The sequence below is a fragment of the Symphodus melops genome (genome assembly GCF_947650265.1).
Source record: "Symphodus melops genome assembly, chromosome: 18".
Classification (NCBI taxonomy): domain Eukaryota; kingdom Metazoa; phylum Chordata; class Actinopteri; order Labriformes; family Labridae; genus Symphodus; species Symphodus melops.
The window spans coordinates 8,696,448-8,718,927 of record NC_136708.1 but is presented as its reverse complement, the minus strand read 5'-3'; the positions used below and the strand labels follow the sequence as shown (position 1 = coordinate 8,718,927).

Sequence of the window (22,480 nt, the reverse complement as noted above, 5' to 3'; positions counted from 1 at the left end):
TTCCCTTTCAGTTTTTCCATGATTGGAAGCCTCTGTGTTTGTTTAACACAACTAGATAGCCAAGTTTTATTGCCAGTTAGCCTAGCTTAGCATAAGGACTAAATATTTAGACAGTTAGCCTGCCTCTGTCAACATAAAACCCTAAAATGTATTCCACTTTTTCTCATTTCAACTGATTGCTTTAAAGTTCTAATGGGATGTATTGTATGTAGCCCTTCCTTGATGTTGCAATTTTAAACTGCCTGCAGGAAGTGACTCAGAATTCCAACAGTATTTCGTCACTTGGATTTGCACAACCTGATGACATCGCAGAAGTTGAAAACACTTGTTTTGGCAGAATAAGCAGATTTCAGATTGAGGTAAGAGCTCCACAGTTCACAAAAGCAAAATTAATTTTGAACACCTTTAACAGTGTATGCTTGTGGTCCATTCACAGTGTTATTCTACTGTGCTCTTTTTAAGTAGCATACACCGGCAGTAAATGGAAACACATCAGGAACAAGGATCTGTCTCATTTCTAAGTCTTCCATTACAAATACTGTAAATATTTATGTTTATCTATTAAGTTAGTTCTTATTCTATACTTCACATCCTTGACAGCGGTAATGCTGCTTTTTTCCACGGCTTTGCACATTTGAACACTTCTGTGTTCAGTGTTCTTGCACCACCAAGTCAAATTCCCCATATGTGTAAATCTCTCCGCAAAGACTCTTTAGGTGAGACAAAAAAGGTGGATATCGTGTTCATAAACGAGATAGCTAAAATGGATTGTACGTACACATTTATTTTAAAGAGAAGACGGTGTAATTGAGGAAAAACAATAATGCTATATTTTTATGCATAGTAGGAAAAAAGGCAAGGACACTTCTGAGTTTAAGTGTGATGAATGCAGATGCAATTATGTGAAAAACAAATTCAGAATCAAAGCCACCACTGAGCTGCTCCTAATTTATATAATGGAGTCTGTTGAGAGTCCCTGTTGTATGCAATACATCTCAATTTTTTAAAATCATTGGAACCACTCTGCATCTCCTTTGCAAGCACAACAAATGTACAGTATGCAGTGGCAACATTGAAAGCTTCCAAAACAACAAGTCTCTGCTTTCTGGTGCTTGTTTATGTGTATCTGCTGCCATCTAGTGGTCACACAGGTGAATGCTGTGTTTAGTGCGATGTAGTGTCTGTACAATGGAGGTCACTGTAGAGTCTTTTTTCACCTTTTTATGTAGTTGTTTTTCTTGACTTTTTTTCTTTTTGGCTCAGCCTTAAAAGACCAATTGGATTAGTGTGGGAATTAACTGTGCTTATCGAAATGACCACTAGATGTCAGCAAATGACCCAGCTTGCATGGGCCTTAAAAACATTAAATGAGAGGTGGTTTGAGAAGGTTTCGCTTTGTCTTTTTTGTCCCAGAGCTCTCAATGGTTACCATTTTTGTTGACACAGTGATTACTATCCCCTTCTCCACCTATTTCCTGATTTTAAAGAAAATGATATCCTATAAGGAGTTAGCTAGTTATTATACCTGTGACCTTCAATACTGACCTGGGATGTTTAGGGTTATTTACACAGATGTGCTAATGGTAGCCTCAAGACAACAGCAGAAAAAAAATCATCAAGTCTTTTTAGATTTATTTTTGGCTTTTTGTGCCTTTACAACAGAGATAGAACAGTGGACAGAGACAGAAACCAGGGAGGGAGAAATGGGGATTGACATGCGGGAAAGGAGCCACAGGCCAGATGTGAACCCAGGCTGCCCTTGTTGAGGACTAAAGTTTTAATACTTGGGGATGCGTGCACCACCAGCGCCCCCAACACGTTTTTTTTTTTTTTTAATTTGCAGAAAGAAACAAACACACGAACATACTCTGTTGAAATGTGTTACATAGTTTTATGCTCAGGTTTCATTCATTGGCCCTCTCCTGCAGTTTTGGGAGGAGCTTATTAACCTATTTGTCCAATAGGCTCTAGAGCTTGAACACAATGTGCCTATTAATTCACAGTATTGCCTGCATATTTATATGAGTAAGATCACTAAGGTGTTTTGAGGAACTGTCTGTAGCTATATTTAGTATGTGTGTATTTTTCTTCTGCTTTCAGAGGCTGTCTTTGGGGGGAGGATTACACCTCTACCTCTGTCCTCTTACACCTCCTCCTCCCCTCCTTCCCACTCTTAGCTTCTAGCTCTCTCCTTCCTCCTGAGTGGATTTTTTCAGGGCAGTGCACACATCCCCCCCACCCCCCCAGCCCCACACCGCTCCTGCCTCTCAGACAGCTTTGCTCCACCAGTTTTCCGCACTGTGCCGGCCCGGAGAGGAGTAAGGGAGCGGAAAGAGGAGCCAGAAGAGAGGATTTGGTGAACCGAGGAGAGACAGACAGGGGAGAGGGACCATGGCTGCTCTCTCTGCCTTGCTGAAGACCTGGGTGATACTGCAGACCCTGTGCCTGGCTCTGGCTCAAGTGGTGAGTGGACATGGGGAGGCTGAGACCTGCTCTGTGTGGGATTAGCTGCTTTATTCTGGGGTTGAGAGGGGATAAGGGCCCCTGGGGAAGGGCCACTGGATGTCTTGAGATGGTGTAATAGGTTTTGAAGATGCTTGAAGTCATCCTGATGCTGCAGGTGGAAGACAAAAACTGTGTTTACCATCGGGCTAAATCGCATGCATGTAAAAGAAAGATGAGTTTAAAGTTGTTGTTTTTTTTGCCGTGGAAAGAATTTAATGCCAGTCCATCGTCTGTGGATTATCATGCTTATCCTGTGCGGACTCTTATTTCTTGTGAACATTTGACTGAGAAGCTACAATTGAAGGCAGGAGTTTGTATTACATGGGCACACTTTTTTTTTTGGATTAGAATAGAAGAACATATCTTTTTTTTCCCAGAGACGAGTCCTGACAGAGATGGGAAATCTGGAAATCAGTGTGCTTTGACACACAAACAATGACACAAACTTTGCCCAGTGAGCGTGAAAGCTGCTGTTCAAACACACACCCAAAATGTGATCAAATGGATTGCTTACAGTCTTCACTCCTAAAGGATTGTACTTTTTATTTTTTTTGTATTTTTTACAAAGTAGGATCGAAAACACTTTGTGTCCCTCATGGACTGGCTGAGCAACTAAAATGAAATTAAAGAAAGGATATGGAGGTATTGGGATCCAATGAGGGGGGCTGAGGGCAAACAGTGCCAGTCTTGTGACCCCTCCCGCCACATTCCTCCACAAGACTTTGTTTTTACCACTCTCCTTTGCTGATTTTATTCTACTTTATGCTGTTTATCCTGATGTTTGTTTCTCTTTGTACAAGCTGTCATCAAACAGACACACCTTGTGCATAGACCAATTGGATTTCAGTTTACTTAGTGTCCCATGACAATTTAACCAATATTGATAACAATCAATTTAAACATGTTGCGATTGAAATAAAATGTGACTTTAAAGTAACTGATTTCAAGTTTGTTTGATTTGAATGAACATTTTGGTTTGGCTTTATCCGCTATTAAATCAGTATTTTTCTCCCTTTCAAAACATGTTCTGATATATGTCAAGTGTTATAATCATTGCTTATGGTATGCTTTAGTGTTTCATTTATTTCATTTTTCTGTGTTTCAGAGGGGTCCACCTGGACCCCAGGGCCAGCCAGGCCCACCAGGCTCCTCTGGTACTCCTGGGTCAGACGGCATTGATGTGAGTATCCACACAGGTTTGCCCAGCAGATTTGACACAAAGAGCATCATTGTGCTGGAGAAATACCAACACTGCAGTACCACGGTCTTACCATCGGAGGGCACTGCAAATGAAAATAGAGAGGCACAAAAGAGCTCTGTTTCTTGCAGAGAGAGGGGTCTTTGAGTGGGGACCCTCTCCTCAGTGCTGAGCGTGTCACAGTAATGTGATACATTTGAGATATTTCAAGGGTTAACTACACACAGGTTGTACCATTATACTGAAATGGAGTCTTCTGGGTGTGTGGAGCAGGAAACAAACTTCATAAGCATGCACATGGGGAATGTGTTTCAAAATCAACATCAAAAATCCCCCCAAAAAGGAGTTTTGATCTCTTAAGATCACCAAATATGTTCATACTATTAAATTGAAAAAAATGCTGAGTAAGTTCACTGCAGATTGTCACCTGAATGTAGCTGTGAAGAGGTCGTGCAATAACATCGCCCATCAGGGGAAACATGGAGGTTGTTTGGTCCGTACATGAAGGTAGATCTCTCAGCCTGAGGAAAGCAGGGATTTAGAGGCTGCTTGCTGTGGTTGCGTCTGATTAATGCAGAGTTGCCATGGAAATACTAATAGGACCTTTTTCTGAGGTATATTTACTCAAAATACACACTGGCTTTTTTATTTTCAAATGGTGTTACTACCCCAAGTCGTACATAAGAGAACTGCAGTTTGTGCTTTTTCTGTTTTGTTGGCTAATTGTTAAAACGTCCTGTAACCTGTCCAACTATTTCATTTTTAATTTGTGTTGAACATAATATTTTACATGGGGTAAGACATTCCCAATATTAGAAAAAACAAGCAAATATGAGAACATATCTTTGATTTATTATTGTATTGTGATGTGAAACACATGTTTTTTTATAAATAAAAAAAAAAGAATCTATTAGCAGCTCTGAAATTCATATATGATCAAGGCAATAGGTTGATCTAGATAGAAACAGATGAAGGAGAAAATGATGAGGTCCATTAATGACTGAATATATTAAGAAGTATAAAATGCCAAAGAAAACATCTTTCATCTTTGTCTCTGCAGGGAGATAAAGGACCCCCTGGCGCCCCAGGTCCACCAGTAAGTGTTTTATGTACTGTTTGTTAGAATTTAGGATACCACATTTTTTTTACATGTTATTAATTATTAGACTTGGTTTTGTCCATAAAAAGACATCTGTTTTTATTGTAGGGACAAAAGGGAGAGCCAGGAGAGCCAGGTCCTGATGGAGTCCCAGGAGAGAATGGCATTGATGTAAGTAAACTGACGATGACTTAAATCCGAGTTAAATGACATCCAAAATGGTTTTCCCAGAGAAGCAGTCAGTAAGGCTTCACAACAGCTTTCTCAGTTAAGGGGGTGTTGTGGAACCATTATGAGGGGCTCAAGCAACAGGTTTCTTAAGAATTGGAGAAAAAGCAGCCATGGGGATCTTTTGAAATAAAATGTGTGTTTGTGTTTTGAGTTGTTACAGGACAAGTAAAATATGCAAGGAAAACTAGCACGTTTTTAAAGAATTCTTGAACATTACATTGAAGGAAATAAGGACTGATTGTGATTTGTAGTAAACAAGATGCGTCAGAGCAAACGTCAATGCACATATGCCATGAGTTTGGAGCCCCATGTGTTCTACATTCTTACTGAGTGCAGAGAGCTTGTCAGTGAAACAAAAACACTCTAATCAATCTGCAGATTTGACTGAACAATTCCAACTTTTGTTCCATTTACAGCCCTGTATTAGTCCATATCTGCGCCTACAGTGTGCCCAGTTGTAACATCGTTTTACTGGCTCTTAGATTTACCAATATCCGTTCTATCCGAACGTTTAAAGGTTTCCAACTCAATTTATCAGTAGAATATAGGCTGATTTTTTTTATAGTCACCTTAAAGGGTTTGTGTGGGTTTATGTGGGTTTGATTACAAGTGGTGTCTGGAACAAAACTGTTCCCAGTGTGAACCAAAGTATGGATGTTGGTCTGTTTTTTAGGAGAGGGGTCGGGTCACTTCTCGAGTACTGCATCAAACCCCTAAGAGCTCTGTCACATGCTCCCTGTGTAGCAGTGTGAAGCGTCCCCGCATTAACATCTCTGCACTAATGCATGTCCACCAGTCCAGTCCGTGCATGTGTGTGTGATTTTGGCCTATTTCTCAAAAACAGAGTGTAAATAACAGAATTTCGCCTTGGGATTTAAAAAGTATGTAAAAAAAAAAAGAGAAATACAAAATGAAATAAAGTCACCAAAGATTAGATTAAAGTCATATTAACCCTTTAGTGTCAAACTATCCTTCTTCATGTTCTGTTTTATTGGGCTTTTTCAAATTGTTATAGTAGTTTTCGTAATTATTCATAACGTGTCTCAGTGGTTTAGGTCTGCAATGGCAGAAGTATTCCCTTGACTCTGTAGCATTGAACCTTGGAGCTGAAGCTATTGCTTTATTGTCAACACAGTCATATAAATGGGTTTTTCAGGGGGGAAAAAAGTGATTAGCTTAATACACTTATGTTAAGCCTCTTATTTCTTGTTGATTTAACCCTGTAAAGCTTCAATAAGGAAGAGTGTTTTTCAGAAAACAGTGGTCATTTAAAGAGATTTGACAGCTTTTCCATACTTAAGCTCTCAGTTTATGTAATGGTAAACCTGGTGAAGCCTCTTTGTTCTTTATTAGAATGATAATAGCTGGTGTTTCAGTCCACGTTTGAGGAGTAATAAGTGTCAGTGGTCACATGCTTACATTGCTAACACTCACACACACACACACACACACACACACACATACACACATACACTCACATGCATTCCTCAGAGATTTATCCAGTAATCCGCTCTGGAATCTTGACCTCAGTTTTGTTTCCCAATTACCTCTAAGAACGGTGTCAACTTCGATCAAATGTGTGATTAGGCCTCTTATAGGATGGATTTATTTCGGAGGCCATTTGCTTATTTTTACTTTTACCATTCCACTTCTGTACACATGTTGAGCATGTCAACCTAAAAAACCTCTCTCTCTATCTGTCTCCAGGGTTTGATTGGAGCAAAGGGGGATCGAGGTCCCGTTGGAAGGCCTGGCCCTAAGGTAAGTGACTTCCTGAAAAGACCTTCAGAAACCATGTTAACAATCATATCTTGTGAATAACCTTCATTTAAAACATACATCCCCCTGTAATGGTGTTCTTGAAAATGACCAGAAAAAGGCCTCCGGTTCATGTTCCTATTTTCTTGTCAACAGGATGTTGAGCATAACACAAAACCCAAATGAATTAGTACACGTGTGCTGCCTCCATTAACATATCTTTCTAAAGTCCTTAAGTTATTTTACCTTTAATAAACAGAATTAGGGATTTCATACTTGCAGAAAACTCGTGAAAAACTTTGACTATACCTTAGTCACAACAAACGGGAGGCACAGACCTGAGGAAGAGAGTATGTTTACCGATGATGTAGCCAAGTATAACTGGCATGATGTTTCAAAAATTCTACATTTTATAGCATCAATATACCTTTGAGGTTATGTTTGCTCATTTCATGCCCTGGTGATGCTACCATTATTTATTTGTGCAAGACTAGGCTATAGAATGACACTTTGTGTTTTTTCCTGTTGTCTTTAGGGTCAACCTGGACCAAGTGGTGAACCTGGACCTCCTGTAAGTAAAACAACAAATCGTTTATCGCCTTTGATTTCTTCACTTTGATTTTGGATAATTTTGCAGCCTTTCAAACAGAGATCAGAGGAGAACTTTAGAGGGACAATTTGAAGGCAGGGTTAAACACACTGACTCTATAACTTGATAAAATGACCCCAATAAAAGATGTTGTTTTGGGAGCTGCTGGTTATGTACTAATTTTCCTTATGTCATTATAGGCTATTGTTAAATGATATGACAAGATTTGATGGCTGTGCTATGTTTTTACGTCGTGTGGTGTCACATCATAACAAATCGTTTTGTGTGTGATATTCTTCCAAATAGATCTAGCAGAATTAGGGATATAAAGGATCTCTAAAAGCTGACAGAATTATTAACAAGCAAGTAATGTCAATACACATAGCTTTGAATTGTACTTAAGCAGAAGACTTAAGTTAATTACTGTCAGTTTTCTTGGGGGTGGGGGTGGGGGGGGGGGGGGCGGTATCACCGTTTAAAAACAAAGTACCTCATTAGGCTGACATGATACTTCAAAATGACTTATGGCGGGCTCTATTAGGCTTCGTTTGAAACCTTGTCAGTTTCCTAACAAACATATTGCAACCCAGCTGGTTTCATATGGCAACCTCCCGAGTCCCCTTTTCTTCATGCCTGAATGCCTGACCAGCTGTGCCCTCTTTTGGGTCTACTTTACCCAGATGTGGCATATGTCTGCTACATATGAATAACAATAACTTTTTGCACTTATTCAACATAACTGACAGACTGACAAACCCCTCAGCATCAGCCACTCGTGAACGCTTACCTAATACGTCATGAAACGACTTTGCATCTTTTTCAGTGAGGAAATTCAGACCATAAGACAGTCTTTTATTCCACTCTGGGTAAGATGAAACCTGTACCAGTTATAAAACATGTGCCTTCAATTACTCCTGCTGAATTAGAAAAACAAACATGTCCTCTGCTTGTATTTTTCAGTTTTATTTTGTTTTGGTTGACTCGGCTTTGTTTTCCCAGCTGATGACAGCACATATCTGATTGTATGAGTGGAACATGTCCAACACGATGACTATAGACAGTCATGGCTAGTCATGGCTAGCAGTCATGGCTAAAAAGAGAAATATAATTACAGTTAAAATGTGGGCGTTTAAAGCTTGTTCCTAAATAAGGGTGGACCTTGTGTTAATTTTTACCCACGGACACAGAGTTGATCTGCTTTCTGCTGGACAGGCAGGTGCCAAACACCGGTGGTTAGCTTGTGCTAGTGTGCAGAATCTTACAGTGTAGATATAGATGAACATATGTATGTGAACAGTATGTGCTATAGTGAGTATGTACTTTTTGGATGATGAGCAGGAGAAGGGGGCTGTACAAGCTTAAACAAAACAGACTTTGACCGTACCTTTGATTTTTCTTTTTCGGTTATATTTATTGATGTATTTTTTGATCTTATATTTAATGCTTAGAGTCACTACAGTAATAAATACATTTAACGATTATTTTTTAGCTTAATTGTGTATTACATTAAGTGAAAGGGAGCAGACAAGGGCCTTTATTTTATGCACACACAAAAAAACTCAAGAAAATATTAAAACAAGCGCAAGATAAACAAATACGGATATATTCTGCAATATGTTTGGTCTGGACTATCTCATTTACAGTTGGTGAAGTGGTAAGGTGAATAGACTGGGGTTTGCTGGAGCCACAACAGCACTCCTTGCAGGGGGTTTCCGGAGCAGCCGATGGCTGTCACAGACAAAGCAAATTCAAAATCTGTGGGAAGATATTTTTCGGTGGTTTTTTTTACAGAATCCATTTCAATAAGAACAATAGTTAAATCTCTATCTGACTGAGACAGAGCAAGTGATGAATCATTAATTGCCAAACTCGAGGAAGTTAGATTTTTGTTTCATATCATATTTCCCTATTTCTTTATGGTATTATTTTGTCTATTAATGACTTATTTTTCCCTCTCATTAGTTGTTGAAAACTATTTATGTCTAAAAGATTGTGTTTTTTACTCTGGAAAGCAATGTATTGCTTTATTGGAACAAAAATGCCTGCCTCGCCAACAGCTGACATGAGCCTAATTGCTGCAGTAAACACTTATGAATGTCCTTAAAGAAATCTGTACAATTATCCTAATTGTAAAGTAGCAACACATCTTTAAGTGCAGTGACTCCATGCATCCAATGAAATGCAAAGCATATACCTTTTACATCCACTTGGTGGAGCTCATTGTCCACCCAACAGATATCCTCCAATGTACTTCAGCATTAAGTTCAGAGTCATCCAATGTCATGCTTGGATGCAGCACTATTAGTTAAATCCTTTGTTTAGCATTAGGAGGCGTGCTGTCTGGGAGCTCTGCTCCTGCACCCTGCTGCCTCGCTCCACAGAGACAGGAGATCTGGCCTCGTGGGCTGCACTCCCTCCAACAAGGCTTACTTACTTCATTACTTTGTTTATAATTAACTCTCCCAGCAAAAGACACAGCAAACACAAACTGATTGCGTTCCGTGTCTTTGTACTTCTTGAGCACTGTTTACTCTGACCCTGTACCCATGCATTACTGAATTACTGCTGCCGTTATTAATTGGCTTTCGTTAATTGATACTTTGACAGATTGGTTCCACTTGTCTTACAGTAATTTAACCCCTTGTCCCTTCTGTCCATACAGGGACCTGGCCTTCCTGGACTGGCTGTAAGTAGCTTGTTTGTGTAATACAATTAGGCCTGTATCCCTTAATGGTTTTTATTTGAGGTGTGGAAATCATTTTATGTCTGGTGGGATGTGCACGCCTTAATTTTTTTCCCCTCTTGCTGTCAATGAATAGGGCATTCCAGGGCCAATTGGTCTTCCAGGTGAAATTGGATCAACTGGGTCAAAGGTATTATACAAAGCTTTAATTTATGATACTGTATTCATTACATACAAGCACATTTTAAAACAGGTACTCAAGCATTTATATTTTCAGCTTCTTGTTCCCAGATTATTATTATTATTATTATCTCCTCTTCATTTAGGGTGTGTTGGGAGCATCTGGACCTCCAGGGCTTCCTGGACCTCCTGGCAAGCCTGTAAGTGCCCACTCAGGAAATGTAATTTATATCTTTCAGCTTTGTTGCCTATGTATAACAAAGATGAAATGAGACCTAACATTCCCATGAAAAACATAAGACAAAGAGGTTGGGTTGCTATATAGTATAATATATTGTTGTTGTTGTAGGAATGAATGATAATACACAGAATGAGGAACCTTAGTGAACAGCAACTCTACTACTTCTGAAAATACATTTAAATCGATTAAAGCATCAATATAAATGGAGAGAAAATCACAATAACTTGACAGAGAGGTTTTTATTGCACGAAAAGAGTTTGTACATGTTAACGTAGCAGTGAGCAAAACGTGACTTTTTGAGCTACAACAGTGTGCAATGTTCAACGTTGATCTAAATGAAGTATGTTCAGGCCATCAACTGTGGTGACTCAGTCCTAAAGGGATGTCAAAAACTCAAACTTCCACCATGGTAGTGCTAACCTTTATGAGGAGCCAAAAATATCTGTCAAACTTCCGTTTATCTAGGCTTCAAATATTTGAAGATTTAGACCTTATTATGTTTTCCAGCCAACAGATCGAAACTGTTTCATTGTTAAGACTCAGTTTTCCAAATAATACTGGGTAAAGAAAGATTATCAACAATAATGTACAACATTGTAATTTGAGAGTTCATACAACCTCAAAACTATTTATTTTACATAAACAATTATATGATGTCAGTCAAGGAAGCTACTCCCAAAGGGCTCTTTTTTCTGCTGTGTGCAAGCTTTTGAAAATGAACTTGTAAGTTCTTCATAGTGGACGTACAATGCAGCACTGCTTCTGGTTTACTTTAAACATAATTATGTTTACATCAATACATTTCAAAGTAAATCCTTCATATCTACAGTCAGTCTTTGAAAAATATTATATTATAAGCTACCTGAAGCTATGACTTAATACTGTCAATAAACATCAATCTAGTTAACAGTTGACTAGGATCACAGTGTAAAGCTAAAGCAAAGACAACATCACACTCACTAATGTGACTACAAATGTGGCTGTTCTGCAAAACAAGCGGAAAAGCAAAACAACAAAGCACCGAGCACAGCTGGAGCTCAGGGCTTCCTGGTAGGTCCCAGCTGAAAGTGAGTGGTAAAAAAAGCACAAACAGTTTTCAGCTGTGCGCTTTCAAGTCCAATGGTGTATGTGCTCTCCTGTGTGGATCAGTGGTTCTAAGAACAGGGATGTGTCCTCATTGAGAGTGATGTTCCCAACCCAGGGGAGTGTATTTGTTTAGTTTAAGTGCTGTCCTAGGGTAAATACCCCCCCCCCCCCCCCCCATTAGATCAGTGGGATGTCTCATCCCACTGTTGCAGAAATACATCAAAACCAAATACTTTACTCTCGAACTCAGTCTATACTGGAGATGGAGAGAAGGAACGATGGAAGAAAGCAGATAAAAAGAGAGAGAGAGAGAGAATGCTGGCTCAGCTTGTGGGAGTTAATGCATCTGTGACCAGGTGACTTTCTTCCTTATTTTTCTCTATTAACCTATTTGTCTATTCAGGGTCCTCCAGGGAAGTTCCTTGGTGGAGAAGAGGGAAGCGCTGAATTTCAGGTAAGATTTCCTCACATGCTATTTCTGACTGAACTGTTTTGACACGACTTCTCTTTTCCTAATCCATATATGTCCTCCTCTCCACAACAGTGTCCCCTTAACTGTCCAGCAGGACCTAAAGGCCCGCAGGGACTGCAGGGGGTCAAGGTGAGACTCTGCCTGTTAGGGGCCCGTAGGAGTAAGCACCACTGGTTGTGTTGCATGGCAAAATTGTTGTGACACCCAACCAACTGACTTTTGCCTTCTAGGGACACAAAGGACGTTCCGGTGTTCTTGGAGAGCCTGGCAGCATAGGAAAAACGGTGAGCTGCTAAATACCCACCAGTAACAAATACCAAGACTCAAACACCTGTGCATATGCATTTGTTGTACAGTCTCACACACCGACCCACCATTCAAGACCAGCAGAGGCAAGGATTAGCTCTAATGAAGCCCCTCGAGGCACATGACTGGCACTAATCTGGCTGCGATTAGTCAGGCCTGGCCTTGGCCCTGCAGTCAGCATGCAGACAGCCAGATGAATGCGGCAGTGAAGAGCCAGGTACATGAAGGGGAGAATGAGAGAGTCAGGGTTCACGTAGCCCTCTCACCTCACTGCATTAAGCAGAGCTAATGAGCACACAGTTGGCTCCAAGACAGCGGCTAGCCAGGCTTCAGACATTAGCCTCTGATCTTCCCACAAAAGACATCTCAGGCACTCAAAACACTCAAAGCAACACATTATTCATCCCAGAGAGGGGAGATCAGCAGACTCTTTTAGAGACCTGCCTTGACTCAAGTTTGCACTGTGGGGTTGTTCTCTCTTTTATTCTCCTCAAAGACACAGCATGAGGTGTTTACATCGCAACCAGCTGTTTGCTAGAACTTAACTGAAACGAAAATTCGGATATCACCAATTGTATGGTGAAGGCACTTTTGTATATTTGATTGCTTAATACTGACTATCTGATAACACAAGACAAAATAAATTAGTCCCCCAAATACATAGCATTTATCTTTTGCTGGATGAGAAATAAAACTAGAATAGTATAAACTTGTAGATTCATCAGTCTGTGTCGGTTCTCAGCCATCCAACTTAATCCAGAAAAAAACGACTGCCCTTGTGTCTGTCAGGTATTCAGACTGTGCATGTAGGCTAACAAAGCTTAACATGAATACTGGAAGAAGGGGGGGAAATAGCTTGCCTGGCTCGATACCAGGTCTCTTGAATCTTACAAGTTGAAGTTGTATTACATAGCTTCCTAGAAGAATCACCATATTGCTTTGAAGTTTTGATTTTAGTATAGGTGAAAAATCAATAGCTTGCATGCTCTTTGTGAACATTTTGCATTGTCAGAGACGTTATCCTTCGGTGTTCCATGCCAAACTAGCTAATCAAAACACTTGAGCTAAAAGCTAGAGCGGTTCATCCAAAGTCAAACCATTCCATTAATAACACAAGACAATCATAAGCGAATCAAGCTGGTACATCATCCATAACAACCAGGATATTGTTTGTTTGCCGAGCTGGTAGATTCTATGTTTGACCTTGAAAGCTTTTTGATCAGCTAGTTTTGTTTACTTGCTAGCTTGACCTTAAATATATTCAAAATATATCTATATTTTTTTGTCAAACCAGCCAGCTTTAGCCTGCCATAAGCTACATTTTTAACAACTGTGACCCAAGACATACCTGTATGTAACCATTTCAGACAAGTTTAGACATCAAACCTTAAGCAGAAACCATAACAAACTTGTTCAAGAAAGGAAATTACTGTCTAGTTTGGGGTGACCGAGCTCAACCTGAGTAGCCTCTAGGTAGACAAAACCAAGACGTAATATAGCTTTGTAAAAGAGTTTGAATGTGCACATTTTTGGGAGCAGTCAGCATCTCTACTAATGAGAAATGGGAATAACTAATCAAAATGTTCCATTTGGTTTCCTCCACCAGGGTCTCAAGGGAGAAGTGGGCATCTCTGGGGAACAGGGTATTCCAGGACCCCCGGTATGCTGATATTTCAACTTTTTTGGTCACACGACACAGCTAGGAACTTGAGCTAATTTCTTGTCTCTCTTGTCGAAACCTGTTAAACCTTCTTCCTTTTTCAGGGTCCAATGGGTCTGAGGGGTTATCCAGGGATGATGGGTCCTAAAGGAGAAGCTGTGAGTATAACATTTACTCGTCTTTTCTTTCGTTCATAGTCAGACTACAACTTTTGTTCTATTTCTCTTTGGATACAAGGTAGTTCTTATTCTTAGGTGAGCACCAAGAAGGCACAACCAGACCTGCCCCTAGTATACAAACACCATCCATTACCAGCAATAGGGACATATGGAAATGATGCTAACACACATCTCTCCCCTCCTCTAATGAGTTGGGGTTGTCTAGGTCTGCAGTGCTTCCATCTGTAGTTAATGATCCACTGCAACCATCCGTCTTACTGTTAACATTAGCCGTGTTAGCCAAGTTAGCGCCCCGGCTTAGTGCCAAAACAAGAGTGGCTGGCTCTCTGTGTAGCTCCCATTAGTGGAGTGAGTTAAGCGCTAATTACCCCTTTATCACAATGAAAAGTCAGCTACTGTGACTTAGCATCCACTCTGATCTGAAGTGATTGATGGCATTTTTTCTTCTTCTGTAGGGCCCTCGTGGCTACAAGGGCATCACCGGACCTGTAGGAATTCCTGGGCCCCCTGTAGGTGACACAAACACATTCACATACACAAATAGACTTGATTACACACACGCACGTGCGCACATACACAGACAAGAACCAACAGAACCTTGGATATTCTCTATTTTTCTTCAGGGTGAGGAAGGACCTCAGGGACCACCTGGAGAGGCAGGCGACAAGGGAGACAAAGTAAGTGACTGTTCCAATGTATTTTTTTTAGTAGCATAGAAAAGGAAAAAAAGATGGCACTTTTCTTAGATCTTGAATGGAGGCACATATCCTGTTTTGCATAGCAAATACACTGATGCTGGTTTGGTTATCTTCTGCAGGGCAGTCGAGGCATCCAGGGCCCACAGGGTGCAGTTGGCAAAAAGGGAGAAAATGTGAGTGAATGCACTTTTGTTTGTGCCCTGCACAGTTTTGTCAATTTTCAGAAAGTGTGCCAAATGAAGCCCATTGACTCATTTGCCTACTTTTCCAGGGTCTGCCGGGCATTGATGGAAAGGATGGCACACCTGGCATTCCTGGAATCAAGGTAGGGGATGCAAGCCATGCAAATTATGAACAACTTCCATCTTGGTCAAAGATGGCAATTCACTCTTCTTCTGCGCTCTTCTCCTTAGGGTGGCCCTGGCCAAGCTGGGATGCCTGGTCCTCCTGGTCCTCAGGGTGCAGCTGTGAGTGATTCTTCAGTGTAGTAGAGGCAAATGTGTTTCCTTGAGCATTTGTAATGAAACTAGAGCCAACTCCAAATAAGGCTGTTGTATTGCCACTCAGACCACGTAGGGGGTCATTCTATTCTCCTCTCCAATTTAAAAAATTCTGAGCGCAGACGAGGGAAACCAGCGTGAAGTCGCCTGTAAATCTTGGTGTGTTTTGTTTTCTGGGCTTTCATCCAGGTTAACAACAACCCTATGACCCTCGCTGTTTTAAAATTTAAACCACCTTGAAATAGCGTTTTCCCTCCCACCAAGGGTGATTTATCACAATCAAACCAGTGGGTATGCTTGTGTGTGTTTGTGAGTGTATGTGTGTGTGTGTGTGTGTGTGTGTGTGTGTGTGTCGGGGGGGGGGTGTGTGTGTGTGGGGGGGTATATTTGTGTGCATGTCATTGTAACCAAAGAGTAATGGAGCATGAGATGGACACTTCTGTGTGGTCATTGCAGTGACACTGCTGCAAACTCAAGCACCATAACTTAGCCTGCTTTGTAACCTACTGCAATATAATATTACACAACTACACACACACACACACACACACACACACACACACACACACACACACACACACACACACACACACACACAGACACGACATGTGCTGCAAAGGAAATCTGTTGCAAGGTGTATGTCTGTATCTGCCAGCTGGCAGTGAACAATGCATTCATTATTCTTAATATTCTATCAGACATCAACAATACAACATTCAACAACCAGCTCGCAAAACAAATATTTACATTAATTTTTACCTGAATAGATTCAGGATCGCTCTCTGTGTTCCAAGCAGTAATGAACAACAAAGCAAACTTTTAGAATTGAAAGTACAGGCATATTTGCAGGGTTGTCTTTAGAGTTGTTGCCTTATTTGAATTTAGTATGGAAGACAAGAAGAGAAACATGTAACCAAGGTTTTTAGAAACAAATCTCCCCACTGATGATCAGACTCTGATATGGGTACTTTTTTGATTCACACTCATTTCACCCTTGCCATTTATGTCTGTCTGTAGGGATTGCCTGGAAGCCCAGGGGCCAAAGGTGGACCTGGAGCTAAAGTAAGGTTTTTTCCAACTCATATATGACACAATGTTTCATTTCCCACAGATCATTTTTTGAAGTTTCTGTTCTTTCTTTCACTCCTTTATTGTATGCATCTCCCTTTCCTTTGTCAGGGCGAGCCTGGGCCGAGGGGTCATGCCGGTCTGCAGGGTGCATCTGGACCTCTGGTAACACATAAAGATATATACCAAATACAACTTTTCTCAGATATTGCAATTATTTCATTAATAGGTTAGATTTGTAATTGTACTTAAAATGGCTTCTTCAAGGGTGAGCCAGGTCTTCCTGGTGAGGCTGGTATGGAAGGAGTTCCTGGACCAAAGGTACAAATACAGATTCACTGCATAAAAGTACCAAAAACTTCAATTGTGAAACCAGACATACTTACCTCAACTGATTTTAACAGGGCGACAGAGGCCAGCGGGGAGCCGTCGGACCACAGGGAGTAGTTGGCAAACCTGTAAGTTGCTTTTTGTACTTTTTTCATGTAAAAAAACAAGTAAGATAAAAATAAACAATCTGATCCGCAGGAAAACTATCCCTTAAAAATTGTCTCTTACTAGGGAAACAAAGGAGAGAGAGGACCAGTTGGTGTCCCAGGAGCCCAAGGTCTTAGTGGAACAAAAGGAGACAAGGTCTGTGATTGTGATTACATGAAAAAAACATGTAAAATGTCAAACATGAGCATCATTGCCCCTGTTCAAACACACTTCATAAAAATGTAGTTCCCCAGACTTATTTATAGGGGGCAGCGTTTACCTATGAATAAAAGTCATGAAACACAGAAAGTCACAGAATGGGGCGAGCAGTATAAATAAGCAATATAAATGATAATCCAAGCGTCCTCATTTTCTATGTATCAGAGAGGACACAACATCTTTCTTCCTTTGTTATATGTGGTGTCACCAGCTGGACTGTATATTTAGATTTTCTTGATGGTATTAAAATCTAAATCTGACCACATTTACTAAACCTGCCTTTCTTTTCAGGGTTTCCAAGGAAAGGTTGGGTCAAAGGGAGACATTGTGAGTAGAAAAAACCCTTGCCCTTTCAAAACATGGTTGTCTGACTTGTATCTTAAATTGCTTTTGTGTGGTTCTCCAGCTCCATACCAACAAGTGTTCCCTTCAGTCATCTCTCTCTCTCTCGGCCCCTCTTGATCTTCTTCCTTCTCTGTCGCTTATAGGGTGACCCCGGCGTTGAAGGATTGGCTGGAGAAAAAGGTGAAAAGGTAAAAACCATTACTGGCACCGCCTCAAGCGGTTTCAAACTTTTTCTTTGAGAACAAAAACTTACAGGCTTTAGATGCGAAAGGTTTAAACGTTTTGCTCCTGAGGCATCAAAGCAAAGTGATATATAAAGCAGAAAATGTTCTAACTGTTCGGAAGTGAAGAAGTAGAAAGAGTCAGCGTTGGAATTTGCATACAAATCCCCATAATAATCCAGATGGCAGATGAGCTATTTACATGACAGTGAAGCAATGATGCACGTTGGCTCTTTAAAGCAGCATTTCTCAGCGTTCATTTACAAAATTCATTCTGGAATTATTGCTCAATGAGCGTCTGTGAGGCGGACATGATCGATGGAGTGATGAAGTGAAAATGATGACTTCTCTTTTTGGCTGTGACAGGGTATGTCTGGCGAGCCTGGGCCCAAAGGACAGGTGAGAGTGTCTTATCCAAACATCCATAAAACTTTTCTCCCCTTATTTTTTCCGATAGTTTTTTCCACATCATCATTGTCCCATCAATCTCGTATTTACTCTTACGGTGTTTACTGCTTTTGTCTTACAGCAAGGAATAAGGGGTGACAGCGGTCACAATGGACCCACTGGAGACCCAGGTAAACCTGGAGACCAGGGACCATCAGGACTTCCTGGTCCGAGGGGACTCAATGGAGAGCGAGGAGTACCTGGCATGCCAGGCATTCATGGAGTTTCTGTGAGTTGATCACATTAGTGATGCAAATAGACTAAAACAAATTGTTGCATTTGGTTGTCTACTGTGTTTTCTTGATGGTTGTTTTTTTTTTCTCCAGGGACGTGATGCATCAGACCAGCATATTATTGAAGTGGTGTTGAAGATGTTGCAGGGTGAGCGTCTAGACTGGAATAGTCGCCTTTGATGTCCATATGGGAGATTAGATTAGCTCTCTACTTTCATCTTCTGAGCAATCAGTTTCCTGTTATCAAAGGTAATTCAATCAACATGACGCCTCTGCTTCCTCCGTTACAGAGAGGCTGGCAGCAGTAGCGGTGAGCGCCAAGCGGGCTGTGCTCGGTGGAGCAGGTGTGATGGGACCTCCTGGGCCTCCTGGACCTCCAGGGTCACCTGGACCACAGGGACCACATGGTTTACCTGGTGCACGTGGTATTCCAGGCATGTTTGGAGCGCCAGGACAGATTGGAAACACAGGACTGAAAGGTAGGATTAGACAGTAAAGCATGAAGCATGCATTAAGAAGAGGAAGGCCTCATCTTTGTTATTCTTAAAGAACATAATAGACTGTTAAAAGCATGGACGTAATCTTCACACATTAGTTTCTGAGTAAACCTTTAGATCAATGGAGTTGCACTTACTCGTTGCTTTTTTTTTTTTTCTCAAATCAGAGACTGCCACTTTTTAAAAACCCTCTTCTTGGTGGCTTTTTATTTGATTTACTGTTTAAGTCTTTAAAATACTGTTTAATTATAGTATAAAATATGCATTTGTAGTGCATCCTTACGAAATCTTCTTCCTTTAATGCTTAAAGTCCTTAAAGAATTCCTTAAATGCTTTTATTTCTCATTGTACTTGCACAGCAGCTCTAAATGGTACTTTTTGTCCCGTTATTATAATAGGTATAATAGCTTTTTCTTAATAGACTGAAACGTTGAACAGAAACAGACTTGAATGGTGACTATAAGCTTATGAAAGCATTCTCCATAAAGTACATCGGGTATCTGCCTCCTAAACCCAAACTAGTAGATTATTCTACAGGACAGGCGCCTGAAAAAGGCTTTGCCTCACATGTCTGTGGCGGTTCCCAGTCCTCCAGGGCATGGTCCATCGAAACTTGATCTGACAACTTTGAGATCTTCAACCAAGTCCATTTGCCTTTGGAGCCACCTTTGATTTGCCTCCCATACTTTGGAAAACTTTAGTCCTGCCTATAGGGGTGATGGGGACTGTCAGTCGCTTAAAAGATAATGGTGTTGGGGGTGGAACAACGTTTTTAATGCTACTGTTTCGAGGAATGTTTTATGTAAATAAGAAAGTATAGCTTTTTACGGTTCTGCTGAGACTCTCTTTGTTTTCTCTTCTAGGAAAGAGAGGAGCAAAGGGAGAAAGAGGAGATCCCGGTAAACCACATCCTGGACTGCCCGGACCCCCAGGAATACAAGGTAGGAACTGGGATGTTATGGAAGGCTATAACTTTAAAACCATGGGATTGTGCAAGCTTAATGCACAAACATGGAATGTTAAACAGCATTAAACAGTGACCGAAGGTTAATCAGTAAGAAACTAAAAGACTTGGCATTACAGCTCTTACCTCAAGGAAGGCTGTTCAAAGGCATTTTAAAAGCATCATTAACTCCAGTCATTTCACAGATGCTCTCGAATGTACACATTTATTCAAATGTGAAAAACACAACAACACTCTCTCTCTCTGCACACGTACATAATATGACAGTCCAAATCTTAAATACAAAACCAGAGATGTTTTTTTTGGGTTTTTTTTACCATGGATCTACTGTACAAACTACTGCTAAATGTCCACTTCCTTCAGGGCCTCCTGGTGTTGATGGTGTAGCTCGGAATGGTCGTCATGGCGAGAGAGGACCTCAGGGAGCAGCTGGAGAGGCCGGTCGTCCAGGTAAGGCGGGTTCACCAGGTCTTCCAGGCTACTGCGAGGCAGCAATGTGTCTGGCCGCATCGGCGTACACCTCCCCGAGACTACAGGAGGCGGGCACAATCAAAGGACCCAATGTTTAGGGAGCTGTCACTCCATCACCAGCTCATAATCTCCTGGGACACCAAGAGAGAGAGAGAGAGAGATAAAGAAAAGGAGAAAGACCACATTTCTCAGTCGGACAACATCTAGAACGAGAAGGCGTGGGGACAGTAAAAGTGACACCCCAGCCCCCTTCAGAACCCCGAAGTTTTGACTGGCGGGACATACTCTGATCTTAATCCTCTACATCACCATGACAACAGCAGCTCACAGCCACCCGCATATTTTTGAATTCTCTTGTGTTTTTGGATGACGTCAGTGCCAGTCCCATCCAAATATCCCCGCCCTGTTGCAGCAGTGAGAGAGGTACAGATTAATTTTGTCATCACTTCAGCATGTATGAGCTAAGAGGAGAACAACGTGTTGGGAAAAAGGTGCTTTTCTTTCACAAAGTGGTAACTTGTGCTTTTACATATGCATTTTTTTATTTTTTTTTTGAGACATGTTTTGAGTTTTAAATGCCCTGCCTCTCTTATCAAAATACACCTGATGCCTTAAAAGTGTACAAAAGCAAACAATAAATGATTGGAATTGACACTCAGTACTGTACTGTATGTTAAAATGACGTGTAAGCTAGAGTGAAATCTTTGATTTACCTCATGTGTACATTCCCCCCCTCGCCACCTCGCTTTCTACCCAAGTCTCATTTTAGAAACTAACGACTAGCTTTATCAGTTCTTCTTGTTGCCTGGCAACAGCATATCCCGTCGGGCACTCCCATCTCCCACAATGCAGTGCTGTAAATCTTTGTAAATGTGTGTTGATTATTATGTAGAGAAAAAGAAATGGGTTACGATATGCGGCAACAAAAAATCCTGTGTTAATGAATTCAGTGAGTAATAAAAAGTTCCTACAGATAAAATGACTTTTTTTCCAGACGGATCAGTCTGAATGTGCTTCCTATGCCACTGTCAACTTTTCACAGGGTGTCAGCAGTTTTATGACTGATTTATTCTCATTAACAGAAGCTATTTATTGTTCTTCATATAATCATCTGTAAAGAGGGTTTTTTTTCTTCTGGCTGTTAAGGTAAACCCAGACAAATAAAGAGGAATCTTTTATAAAATGGCATTCTCTCCTGTATCATGTGGGGTATTGATATCAGTCTTTCGAGTTTGACTTACCTTTTTCAACTTCTTTTGCTTTCTTTTCACCTATTCTTCCAAATATTTAAAATGTCAATTATGCATGTAAATAAACTCCTGCTTGTGCTGTCACAGCAGTACATGCTCATGTTCAGCTTTTATCATAGTCTTCCATCACAAAGGCGAAAAGATGCCAGAAAGTGTCAGTATAAAAAAATAAAAACATCATTATAATATAGGTTTAAATTCAAAATGCATGTTTCTTATAATGAAACAAAAAACTTGTATCATTCTGATTTCAAATTATTGTTTTCTTCTTAAGTTTTCCGTTATACAATGTGTGCAAGGCACATAATGGCTGAGATAATAGAGAGGAAACGAATACAGCCAACTGTTACTTAACACATATGACTGGTTACTTGATATGATACCTTGTATAGACTCAGACAAAAGTGTGTGAAGCTAACAATGACAACGTTGGACAAAAATAACCAAAAGCATAAAGAAAGAACAAAACAACCTGATGCGAAAAAAACAATCTAGAAACTATTCACCATGTTCACAATTAGCAAGGTTGTTACTAGCATGCTACTCCTACTGTATAAAGGGCTAACTGAGCAAAGCATTTTAAGATTATAATTCATGTTCAAAAACGTTCTAATTTAGCATGAACATGCATTGAATGAGGCTAGGGCTCTTAGCTTATTAGCTTTGGATAATGGTCATACTAATACTATTACTACAATACTAATAAGTGCTTTATAATGGAAAATATGCTTCCAGTATGTTACTTATTAGCATGCTAATAAGCAAATAGTTAATGGTGAATACTGTTACCTTAATTTTAAAGTGTTAAAAAACGACTTAATATGAACATGTTTTTGCGCTGAATGGACTTGCATGTCTCACACCTTGTGGGCAGGCTGTCATCCTCACAGCGGCCTGATTTCG

At 40.5% G+C, this 22,480-nt stretch overlaps 1 protein-coding gene across 1 annotated transcript; it reads left to right on the top strand.

Moving 5' to 3' along the window:
- Window positions 1–2,331: 2,331 nt before the first annotated feature.
- Window positions 2,332–21,513, top strand: col9a2 (procollagen, type IX, alpha 2). The gene is made up of 32 exons (XM_079367668.1): window positions 2,332–2,463; window positions 3,611–3,685; window positions 4,764–4,799; window positions 4,911–4,973; window positions 6,741–6,794; window positions 7,327–7,362; window positions 10,043–10,066; window positions 10,200–10,253; window positions 10,390–10,443; window positions 11,974–12,024; window positions 12,115–12,171; window positions 12,273–12,326; window positions 13,955–14,008; window positions 14,113–14,166; window positions 14,643–14,696; window positions 14,811–14,864; window positions 15,005–15,058; window positions 15,157–15,210; window positions 15,299–15,352; window positions 16,403–16,447; window positions 16,565–16,618; window positions 16,721–16,774; window positions 16,858–16,911; window positions 17,015–17,086; window positions 17,441–17,476; window positions 17,638–17,682; window positions 18,082–18,114; window positions 18,245–18,391; window positions 18,489–18,543; window positions 18,686–18,874; window positions 19,756–19,833; window positions 20,220–21,513. The coding sequence occupies exons 1-32, from the start codon at window positions 2,392–2,394 to the stop codon at window positions 20,423–20,425; spliced, it is 2,076 nt and encodes a 691-aa protein (XP_079223794.1). The 5' UTR covers window positions 2,332–2,391; the 3' UTR covers window positions 20,426–21,513.
- The last annotated feature ends 967 nt before the right edge of the window (window positions 21,514–22,480 follow it).

Coding starts and splice junctions, on each gene's coding strand:
- col9a2 (XM_079367668.1), top strand. CDS start 2,392: ATGGCTGCTCTCTCTGCCTTGCTGAAGACCTGGGTGATACTGCAGACC. Junction 15,211..15,298: donor CTGGCATTCCTGGAATCAAG/GTAGGGGATGCA, acceptor TCTTCTCCTTAG/GGTGGCCCTGGCCAAGCTGG. Junction 16,448..16,564: donor AAGGTGGACCTGGAGCTAAA/GTAAGGTTTTTT, acceptor TTCCTTTGTCAG/GGCGAGCCTGGGCCGAGGGG.